Source organism: Megachile rotundata, chromosome 7 (assembly GCF_050947335.1).
Source record: "Megachile rotundata isolate GNS110a chromosome 7, iyMegRotu1, whole genome shotgun sequence".
Lineage (NCBI taxonomy): Eukaryota > Metazoa > Arthropoda > Insecta > Hymenoptera > Megachilidae > Megachile > Megachile rotundata.
The window spans coordinates 5,710,707-5,723,151 of NC_134989.1; the positions used below are offsets into that span (position 1 = coordinate 5,710,707).

Genomic DNA, 12,445 nt, shown 5'->3' on the forward strand with positions numbered 1-12,445 from the left:
TGAATGAACATTTTTTTAAATATCTCGAGAACTAGAAAGTATAGGAGGGTTCCTTTTCATTTAAATCGAGTATTTTCAAGAAATTTAGTTAATTACAAAAATTTCGGGACATATTGTTTGTCTAAATAATATTTTTAAAAATTCAACTTTTTATTTAACTTTTTATTTTATATGCAGTTCGATTTTTGTGCAAATTTGTATTCGTAAAATATGGATCAAAACGGGGATGCGCGTTTTCGGAATTTGTGGTTTATTGCAATTTAACAATGATCATTACATATACAATTTTTTCTACTTTTTACGGCACAAAGTGTTCAGATTTATTTCCGAAGACAATAACTCCTTTTTGTGTGACCTTTTCCTACGTTTTTGACAATTGTACAATATTACATGTCGTTTGTTGTTTCACCGTTAGACAAAATTATTAGAATTTGATGTTACATAAATTGCCTCCAACTATTTTCAACTACCAAACAAACCACTCTGCTGTACACTTCCTGAACGCACGAATTCTTTCAATTAAGATTTTTTCGTATTATATACCAAAACCTATGAAACATCGTACGGAAATTTAAAAATGTTAATAATTGTTAATTTAGTGTAGATATGAAGAAAAATTTGGAAAAACGACAGAAAATTTAGCATTATTGTTAATAAAAAGTTAAGTAGTTAATTAATAAAAAAAACCCGTACGATGTGCACTGAGTTATGTTATTTTGCACCTCTCCACAAAATTTCAAGTTGATTAGTTAAAATCTTTTCAAGTTATGTATCCGTCCAGTTCAAATAAAGTGATTATGAGAAAATCGCGTTTAAAGTTTTGATTGCCATTCAGCATGAGAAATTTGTTATATACCTTTAATCAGCGATGCCTGCGCCATACATTTGGCCTTCTATATTAACATCCTCCACATCCTTTTCAAAAATCTATGTGTATCGTCGAAATCTGTCCAACATGGAGAAATTTCGTGTTTCAAGGAATAGATGAATTCGATTGAGGAAGAGGGTAAATAAAAATTGTTCAGTCGTAATTGAGCCTTAAAAATCATGGTCGTTTATTGGCTCTAGTGATTCGAATTAGGGGAAAAAGCCTTGCGGCATAAAAAACCCCTTACAAAATTATGTATTCGTTAATGATTTTACGGTGAAAATGTGTACGAGTATGTGTACGTTGTGTTGATGGCGTATTGAATGTGAATCGTTTTGAGGAGAACAAGGTCTCGCTCAATGTCGTTCGATTTGAGGAGAACAGAGTCTCGCTCAGCGTTGTTCGTTTTGAGTGATAATTCACGTTGCATGAGATTATTCACGGTGATCGAGTTGAGAATGTAGGACTCACTCGGATCATGTTGATGTGTACGTTTAACCACCCTACCGTGGCCTGTTCGAGGGTGTAGGGCTCGCCCGAACAGTGTACAGTGTATGTACGTTAACCACCCTGCCGTGGCCCGTTCGAGGGTGTAGGACTCGCACGAACAGTATACAGTGTGTGACTTAACCACCCTACCGTGGCCCATTCGAGGAGTGCAGGGTCTCACTCGAATGGCGTCGTGAATGATTTCCGAACCACCCTGCATTGGCTATGCTACGTCGCGTTACGCGGAAACTTCTAAGTCACGATTGACTTCTTCGACTCTCGATCCGAACCGTGTAAGCTTCAACGTTCGACTGTTTTTCGTTGTACGAAAAATCGCCTAAATACCCTCGCGTTTCCGAAGGTAACGGTTAGGAAGAACTCTATGCTTTTGTTTGCCCAAAACTGTTTTTAAAACGAAAAACTCAGCTGTTAGCTGATTTATGGTATGTACATGTCTACGGAAAGATTCGTTCGGACCGGATCTGATAGACAATAGGGTACTCGGTGACCCGTACTCCGAAGTAAAAACTATTGACGGTGGCCTACGCGCCGACCGCTTGGGCCCTGCAATAAATTGCTTAGCCGCGGCATAGGTTTCGGTTCGCGGCCGAACACTATGCGTCGGGCGTCGGCCTGGCAGGCAAAAATTATAACAAGCGTGGTGGTACAATAGTGTCATTATAAAAGTGACAGGGTAACCGGAGAAACAAGAGAAGAAAATTTTTTGACCGAAGTTAAATTTTTATATTTTTTTGCGATACAAGCTTACGAGGGAGGATATTCTGCGATTTTTGTCAGTCGGTTTACGTTCGCCGAAAGCAGAGCACACGTCCGTGCGCAAACAAGTGTTTGGAGTGTTAGGATGACTGGGGAAGGTGATGTCAGCACATGTAGTTATATCATATTATAATTATACGAAGAATACAGAAAATAAAGAGGTTCAATTCTGAAATAGAGGCAAAAGACGATGGCAATTAACATTATAACGTTAAGGTTGCTAGTAAAAAATGATTGCACACGACAAAGTACAACAACAACAAATTCACATCATTGTTCTCACTATATTGCACTGATAATCGTTTCTGACACTCTTTCACTGTGCCAAACAGTTGGACAGATTTATTGCAAAGATAGCAGGACAGTAAAGTAGGATACTGATGCCCTCACAAACTAAAAAATGAGGACTGTTTACACTAATATTGATTTTTCTACAGTAATTAGTATTTGCATACCATAGCGAAGCTTCCGATTGACGGAGGCAAGATGGAAAAAAAGTTGAGTGTGGCACTTTCGTTGCTTTTGAGTATAATCATTTGCAATAATTTTTGCGTGGCTATTGACGTTTCATAACAGTTCGTGTTGTACCTATGAATATAGAGAACAGTATATTGCTATGTTGAACGAAACCTGGTGCGTCTCAAAAAGTGTTAGTTGAAAGAAATGGTTTATTACGCTGTAATGGTTTATTATCATATTTACGCTGGCGTGTATTACACGCAGCTTACGCTTGAGTCTATCACTAGTCTTAAAACATCTTGAAAATAAATGATTAATACAATGGGACATTGAAGGTGTCAATATTTTTAGTCGCATATCAAGATACGGATTTATAGAAAAACATTAGTTATTTGTTCTGCACCGTTTGACAATAATATGTACAAAATTTCGAAATATATGTGTCAACGATGGTAACTCTGTTATTAACGGATGAGAAAAATTCTGATACACTGTATATCGCATTTAAATGTAAATACGTGTGTTACTAAGATATGACTACTTAGCGATCAACACGTAGTCAGCAGGAAAAACACAGAAAGCTTGAACAAACAAAACGATTTGAAAATATCGTTACGCTTGTTTTTTAGGAAACAGAATTATGTCTATGTCAATTGATAAAAAAATTATGCTGTATAAATAACCCACGCAAAACAAACTGATGCCCGCGGTAATAACACCAATTATGAGGATGAAAGTGTATTGCACTTTGCCCTTTTCGTTTCCGTTATGTAAATTCCTTCAAAGACAAGCGTATTAATTACGCGGAATATCGTGGTAAAAACATGAAATGCAAACTTTAAAAGTACTGTAGGGCAACACCTATTTGTAAGTACTTACTGAAGGGCCGTACGATGAAAAAGTACACCAGTAGCTATATAATCAAAAGATTCTTTATTGTTACTGGTTCGTGGTTGATATGTTGGTACGGATTCCGAAACAACAGCCTTCTCGATATAATAACTGCAAAATAATTTTCAGAAAAAAAATGCACTAAAAAGTATAAAATAATTTCTATTTCCTAATAGAAATTTCTATTTCATTCAATCATACAATTACGTAACAGATATGAATGAAACATATTTACTCGATAGATATTATATTAAATACATTTCAACCTTTTCGGAGGCGGCGCAAAATTAAAAGATTTTCTTGAACATGTCAACCTTTGGACAGCCGAACATAGGCAAAGATTCGATAGCTATTTTTTTTCTATACATATAACTCGACAGCACGCCGCGAAGTAGGTGTTAGTGCGTAGAGAATGTAACTATGGTCTATCTAGCCCTTTGCGGACGGGACGGTTCGATGTGAACCGTACCGTTGGGCTGAACTCCTGCCGCGATAGTCATTAAAAATTGCCAGTGTATTTTTCTGCTTAAACGCGGTTTTCGTTCATAGCATTCCAAGTCAAATTCTGGACATATTATATGTACATGCACAGATTTACGTGCATGCACACATGTACGCGTTTCTCGGCTCTATCAACTGTTTACGCCAAACGCATATATGAGTTATTCCACCAATTTGATGACTTACGCAGAACGCATATATGCGGCGGTAGTCCGCAAAGGGCTAGATTCATAGAGTATGCGACGGAAAGACTCGATCGCCGCATATACTATAAAGATAGAGCCCATCTGCCGCAAATTTGGTAATTCCCGCGTCGTGGGCTCCGTTTATCGGTTCTTAGATCCATGGCTTCCACATGCGAACGAAGTGAATTCAATTTCATTTATGTCAGAAACGTTGCGAAATGAAGATGCAGTCGTTACATTTACGTATATTATCAGATATATCTATAATAGTTCGTATTCCTTCTCAGGTTTTATTAATTTCCAATACGTCATACCACAATCAACTGGTTATTGGCAGCAACGTTTACTGAGGTATTTTTAATTATGCGCCGCCTCCGAAAAGGTTGAAATGTATTTAATATACTACCTAACGAGTAAATAAGTTTCATTCATATCTGTTACGTAATTGTATGATTGAATGAAATAGAAATTACTTCATTAGGAAATAGAAATTATTTTATACTTTTTAGTGCATTTCGAAGTCGGTGTATTTTTATTCTGAAAATTATTTTATTTAACGCTTTTTAGTGGAATGGGGAGAATTGTATAGGATACTGTGAGACAGTTCTTCCGGGCTTTTTTTTGTCTGCGTAAATGCCATGAGCATAATTAAGTAAAAGACAACATGGATATTCGTTTTCCAATTTTTTTTTTCGCTAATATCTTGAAAACTAAAGCTTTCCGTCAATTACGCATAAGGAAAAACTTGTTCAGAATCATGCCACTAATAACGTATTAGAAGGACATTAAAACCGTTCGAAGTTGGTTTCAAAAGTTAACAACAATTGTCGCTAATATCTCGAAAACAAAAGCTTTCCGCGAAATTTGTATATGAACAAAATTATTCAGAATCATGTCCGTGATAAGATATTAAAAGCGCACTAAAATCGAGAAAAGTTTATTTCAAAAGTTGCCGGTTGTTTTGCAATAACAACACTTTGCAATTAAAAAATGAAAAATTTTTTGATAATGGTACCAATGCGGAGTCAGAACCCACCAGATGCAAAAGGTTTCATTCCGATTGATCCATCCAGCTAGGCGTAATCGGCGAACATACATAGGGGGAAAAAAAAAAGAAAAAAAATATAGACTGATCGAATTGAGTAACCTCCTCCTTTTTCGAAGTCGGTTAAAAATGAAAGATGAGGACATTCTAAAAAATGTGGTATAGGTAGTAGAGAATAACAATTATATGTATAAGTTAATTGATATAGCCATACACATTCTTATTTTCAAAGCAGTCAATGTACCTCACACTATTCGTTACATTAAATAATCCTGTACGCATTATTTAAGGTTTTAGTAAAGGGATAATCAAGAGAAGAAATAATCGGTACAGGAAAACGTATACTATTTCCACAACAAGGTCCAAATCTAACAAAGTCCAAAGTTCCAATATAAATGTTGGAAATTTGCATAAATATGTGCATTACAGAACTACTTGTCCTGTTTATCGGTGAAATACGTGATTGAGGCTTTATACTGTACTGATTAAAAGTGCAGCCGAGAGTATCATAAAGAAAGTAAATAGCTATACAGTATTTAGAGTGGTTTAAACTTCATAGTTTAATTCATTGAAGATTAAAGGACGCGAATATTAAAACTGAATACAGTATTTACCGCCAAATCATTAATTTCTCGCTGCAAATATTCTCATATATATAAAAAAATCATTGTTTCAATCGATTTATGAATACATGCATTTTATGGATGATAAACGCAATATATTTGAGCCCAACCTTGCAACATCAAATAAACCAGCTGTATGCAAGCAGATCATAATCATGAATGATTCTGTCCCAACCAGTACGGCTACATCCACGATCACCACTAGACAAAATAGGCTAATGTTGAGAATGGGATGTTGCTCTTTTCCAATCCCGAACTCAAGATCAATTGGAAACTTCATTGGGCGAGATTCATTTGAGGGTAATATTACATCCAAAATGATAGGTGAAATGTGGTATAGTATTACTATACTCAATCCTGGATAAAAGAATGCTGTAAAATATTTTATATATAAGTTGAAATAATATCGAAATTAGAAAGCTGTCAAAATTTTGTTTACCCGCAAAAAATATTACCGTCTAATACCGTATAATCGTTTTCCATAAAATGCGTAGATCTGCATAACTCGAAGTACTTCGACATTATTCATCTTCCAATCAAGTCTGACTTGATATAGAAGTGCCTTTACCTGCATGTTACAATAATATTTATAAGAATTTGTGAACGTAAATTCAATGTCTATATGTGACTTACGTAGTTGATCTCATACCAGGTTACGTGGTACATATTAAAAGTTTAAATCATATGTTCAACACTATTTAATGTTAGATTTATTTGAATAATATGAACTTTGAAAATAAGAATCTGTATGGTTATGCCAAGTGATCTTACATTCTCATTACCTCGTACTATCTATACCACACTTGTATAACACTATTTACTATCATTTTCAGTTATTATTTCGAAAAAGCCGTCCTTGCGTAATCCGTAGCATCATATCATCCACGATGTTGTACAAATAACCAAACTATCACTTACCTAGTTACTGGTGTATTGATTCATGAAAGGGCACTTCAGTGAGTACTTACTTATAGGTGGCGGTCTACAACACTCTTAAGATCTACATCATTTCATATGTTCACTACAATATTCTGCGTAATTAATACGCTTGTCTTTGAAGGGATTTACATGGTGGAAGGGAAAAGTCCGAAACTCCATACAGTATCCTTACCTTGCTGGGCGTTATTATCGCCAGCACTAATTTGTTTTGCGTGAGTAATTTATACTGCACAGTTTTCTATCGATTGGCGTAGACATTATTTTCTTCCGTAAAAACAAGCGCAATAGGATTTTCAAATTGCTTTATTTGTTCAAGCTTTCTGTGACAATACTTCAATTATCAGATATCAGGGAGACTGTATTGTCAGTCATGACATTGCTCGCTACATTTGGGTACATATTTTGGTTAAACCTTTTAATCGAATACGTAATTGATAGTGCTAGCAGCATCTCTCTAACAACGTAAATGTCTTGCAGTGTTATGTGTACCAAGCTTTTCCTGCTAACTTCTAACGTTTTGACCGCTAAGTAGTCATATTATAGTAATACACGTCTTTACATTTAAATACGACTCTCATCTTACCAAAATCTCTCTCAGCCACTAATAACTAAGTTAGAATTGCAGACAAATTATTTCGAAGGTTTGTGAGTCTTGTTATAAAACAGTGCAGAGCAAATGGTTAACATTTTTCTATATACCCGTATCTTGACGTGTGGATGAAAACATTAACACTTGAACTACCAACCAGTCAAAATGACACGCTTCAGATTTCTCTTTCTATATTACAAAATTTTATTGTCGTAATTTTATGGAAATGTCTGTCATATTTTCTTGTACTAAAAACTTGTTCTATATGTTATTTGATGCATTAGTATTTATTTATTTCCCTTTCCATTTTATTTTTCATTCTTCGATATACGAGCATTTAATGTTGGTAGTTCTAGTGTTAATGAACCATTTGAGCGTACTTTTTTCGAGCTAACACATTTTGTGTCGTGTCAGATTTCATTTAACATAGCATTATGTCATTGTCTTTATTCACAGGTACAGTACCAAATGGTACGAAACGTCTGTAGCAACACAGAAATTATTGCAGGTGATTATACTGAAAAGCAACAAAAGCGTCTCATTCACCTTTTTTTCCATTATTACTCCGTCAATCACAAATTTCGCATTGGTATGTCAGTACTAGTGATGGTTTCCAAAAAATAATATTCTGTATTGAGTCCTTATTTTTCAGGTTTTAAAAGCAGCAGTATCCTACTTTATTGTGTTGCTGCCATTAGAATGACTCTACTTGTATGACAAAATGAAAATCAGTAAGATGCGAATAATCATACCAAATGCTGAGGATATTGATGTGAATTTCTCATTTTATTTCTTTACTCTGCAATTTTATTCATTTACAGTCTTAATAAGTGTGCCACAGTGTTCGTTATACAACTATTTCGGATTACTCAGCAAAATTTAATAAATAAGTGTTTGTATTACTATTTCTTTTTTTCATTCCTCATATTACGCTTCGAACTTTTAGTATTATAGTAATATAGATTCTGGTTAGCTTTTATTAACGGAGAGGAAAATAAATTACTTATCGAGATGTAAAATGATTTTTGTTTTCGTAGTAATGTAGCAGATGTTTAAAAAATCACAATGATAATTCTCTTAATAATCTACCTTACACAGACCTACGGTATTGGTCAATTTACTTGCACCCGTATTTAACATGAATAAGTAATTCTAAAATTACTGAAATTGTCTGGGCATCATTGGCTTCATTATTTGTATATCTATAATTTTCCAGGTTGTGATTATTAGTTTTCCGAATATATTGACATTTTTCAACCAATACTCGACAATATTAATATCTGTTTTAGTTTATAGCTGACACTTTTCAAATCGTGCAGGTTTTCTTAGTGCGCAATGTATCGTGGTCTATAATTACAGGTATAATACCAACTGGTATGAAACGTCTATACGAACGCAGAAATTATTGTACCTGTTCATATTGAATAGTAACAGAGGTTTTACGTTCAGCGTCCTAAATGTCTCTGTTGTATCAATCGAAGGTTTTACAGTAGTATGCTTAATATATATATTACGACCCCGAAAAACAATATTCTATATCGAATTCTCACTTTCTAGCTTTTAAAGACATCGGTATCCTGCTTTACTACTACTTCACTTCTATTATCTTTACAGTCAATCTTTTGATTACTTGATAAAACAAAAAACTTTATGAAACGGTTTACTATGCAACCTACTCAAAATACTGATATGAATCTACTGTTCTTTTATTTTGCGGTCCGCCATTAGGTTCCATTTGCAATCTTAATATTACAAAGTTCAATGTAAACTTACTAAAAATTAACGAAACTTATTAACTAAGTCAGCTGCTTTTCCTCTTTGCTTCAATTTCTTATAACAGAATCTCACTATATTAACCGTTGGTAGTATAATTGTAACATAATATAAATTCGAGCACTTACATCATCTTGACCAGTCATCCTAACTTTTCGCTTAAAACATTTGTCTGCATCTGAATGAAAATATAAAAATTTAACTTGGCTCAAAAAACTTTCTTCTCTTACTTCTTTTGTTACCCTATTATTTTCATGACACTATTATACCACCACGCTACAGTTACCATGCACCCTATCTTCATATGAATAAGTAATTCCACAGTCGTGTAACATGTCAATCACTATGTTGCATCGAAAGAATTTTTTTCATATGTCGCTTAAAAATCTTTCGAAGAGGTAACATTTGCAAAGGGTGAGGTGAAATGGAGGGTGGCTAGGTAACTGCGAGGTCAGTAGTTTTTGAGCTGCTACACGAGATGGCAGAAATGAATAGTTATTACAACTGGTGTATGTTCTTTCTGTCGGTGATTGGTCTTTGGCCGTACTGTAACAAGAAATTTCGGCTCTTACACAATAGCATCATCAGCCTCATTACTTGGTCATCTGTAATTTCCCAAGTACGGGTTACAAAGTTTGTTTTACGTACTAGTTGAAACAGTTATGAAAGCTTTCTAATGTCTCGTTATTTTGCGACCAATACTGAACAATCCAAATATTTTTTTCAGTTTGCAACTATCTTCGCTGTGGACAAAGATCTGTTTCAGCACCTTAGGGATTTATCAACTGCAGAAGTGGCAGTAGCGGCACTTACAAAGTACCACGCAACCTGGTATCAGATCAACGATGTAAGTCATGTATAGATCGATTCCGCGTTTACGAAACATTGCAATAAATATTATTATGAACTGCAGATAAAGACATATCTAGATGAAATTAGACTTGATTGGGAAACGAATAACATCGAGGTACTTCGAATTGTGCAGATTTACGCATTCCATGGGAAACGTCTCGTAATCCTTTTTGCGGGTAACGAAAATTTCAAGGGGCTTATAACTTTCATATTATTTCAGCTTATATTAAAATGTTTTACAGCATTCTTTTATCCAGGATTGTGTATAATAATGCTATAACATATTTCACCTATTATCTTGGATAAAATACTGTCCTTAAATGTGTCACGTCCGAACAAATTTCCAATTGATATCGAATTCTTAATTAACGAAGAGCAACATCCTGTTTACAACATTATTCTGTTATATCTATTACTGATCGTGAACATAACCACATTAGTTGAAACAGAATCATTCATAATTATGTTGAATTTGCATGTAGCTGGTTTATTTGATATTGCAAGGTTATACTGCATCCTAATTATATCATAATTATTAGGCATTCAATGTATTTCAAAATCGATGTTTTTCTAACTCGGTCGAAACAAAGATTTATTCAAGTATAGAAGAATGTTTGTACCGCGAAGTGAATGATTTGGTGTTAAAAAGTCTATTCATTTTTTAACCGACTTCGAAAAAGGAGGAGGTTACTCAATTCGATCAGTATATTTTTTTTTTTTTTTCTATGTGTGCCCGCCGATTACGCCTAGTTGGATGGACCAATCGGAACGAAACCTTTTGCATCTGTTTGGTTCTGACTCCCCATTGGTACCATTATCAAAAAATTTTTCTATTTTTAATTGCAAAGTATTGTTATTGCAAAAAAACCGGCAACTTTTGAAATAAAGTTTTCTCGATTTTAGTGCGCTTTTAATATCTTATCACGGACATGATTCTGAACAATTTTGTTCATATACAAATTTCGCGGAAAGGTTTAGTTTTCGAGATATTAGCGAAAAATTGTTGAAAAGTTTTGAAATCAACTTTGGACGATTTTCATGTCCTTTTAGTATGTTATCAGGGACACGATTCTGAACAACTTTTTCCTTATCCACAATTAAGGGGAAGCTTTAGTTTTCGAGTTATTAGCGAAAAGCTATTGTTACTAATATATTGAATTCTACGTATGCCTCCGTGTCTCTGGTGGTGTATGAGTCAACATGCAGTCGCCGATTTTCTACTGTTTCTACAAACACGTCTTGTCGGCCGATAAAAAGCGTGAAATAAAATAATTTTAAGAAAAAAAATACGCCGACTTCGAAATGCACTAAAAAGTATAAAATAATTTCTATTTCCTAATGAAGTAATTTGTATTTCATTCAATCATACAATTACGTAACAGATATGAATGAAACCTATTTATTCGTTAGGTAGTATATTAAATACATTTCAACCTTTTCGGAGGCGGCGCAAAATTAAACGTTTACTGAAGTATTTTTATTTTATACTTTTTAGTGCATTTCGAAGTCGGTGTATTTTTTTTCTAAAAATTATTTTATTTTTGTCTGCGTAAATGCCATGAGCATAATTAAGTAAAAGACAACATGGATATTCGTTTGCCAATTTCTTTTTTCTCTAATATCTTGAAAACTAAAGCTTTCCGTCAATTATGCATAAGGAAAAACTTGTTCAGAATCATGCCACTAATAACGTATTAGAAGGACATTAAAATCGTTCGAAGTTGGTTTCAAAAGTTAACAACAATTGTCGCTAATATCTCGAAAACAAAAGCTTTCCGTCAATTATGTAAGAGGAAAAAGTTGTCCAGATCCACGCCCCTAACAACATATTCGAAGGACATTAAAATCGTTCGAAGTTGATTTCAAAAGTTAATAATAATTTTTCGCTAATATCTCGAAAAGTAAAGCTTTCCGCGAAATTTGTATATGAACAAAATTATTCAGAATCATATCCGTGATAAGATATTAAAAGCGCACTAAAATCGAGAAAAGTTTATTTCAAAAGTTGCCGGTTGTTTTGCAATAACAACACTTTGCAATTAAAAAATTAAAAATTTTTTGATAATGGTACCAATGCGGAGTCAGAGCCCACCAGATGTAAAAGGTTTCATTCCGACTGATCCATCCAGCTAGGCGTAATCGGCGAACATACATAGAAAAAGGAAAAGGTTGCCGTTTTACTGCAATAACAACACTTTGCAATGAATAAAATAATTTTCAGAGAAAAAATACACCGACTTCGAAATGCACTAAAAAGTATAAAATAATTTCTATTTCCTAATGAAGTAATTTCTATTTCATTCAATCATACAATTACGTAACAGATGTGAATGAAACCTATTTACTCGTTAGGTATTACATTAAATACATTTCAACCTTTTCGGAGGCGGCGCAAAATTAAATAACATATTCAAAATAATCTTTTAATTTTGCGTCGCCTCCGAAAAGGTTGAA

General features: G+C 34.2%; 2 protein-coding genes across 6 annotated transcripts in view; one reads left to right on the plus strand and one right to left on the minus strand.

The window, feature by feature from the left end:
• The window catches only part of LOC143264893 (uncharacterized), a 30,281-nt gene that overhangs the window by 2,305 nt on the left and 15,531 nt on the right, over positions 1-12,445 (minus strand). The gene's annotated exons all lie outside the window — the stretch shown is intronic.
• The window catches only part of LOC105662052 (uncharacterized), an 81,821-nt gene continuing 77,826 nt past the window's right edge, over positions 8,451-12,445 (plus strand). For all 5 annotated transcript variants that reach the window (XM_076534057.1, XM_076534059.1, XM_076534060.1 and 2 more), the window contains exons 1-2: positions 8,451-9,758; positions 9,867-9,986. In XM_076534057.1, coding sequence (XP_076390172.1) covers positions 9,618-9,758; positions 9,867-9,986 — 261 coding nt within the window. In that variant the 5' untranslated portion in view covers positions 8,451-9,617. The remainder of the gene's footprint in view (positions 9,759-9,866; positions 9,987-12,445) is intronic.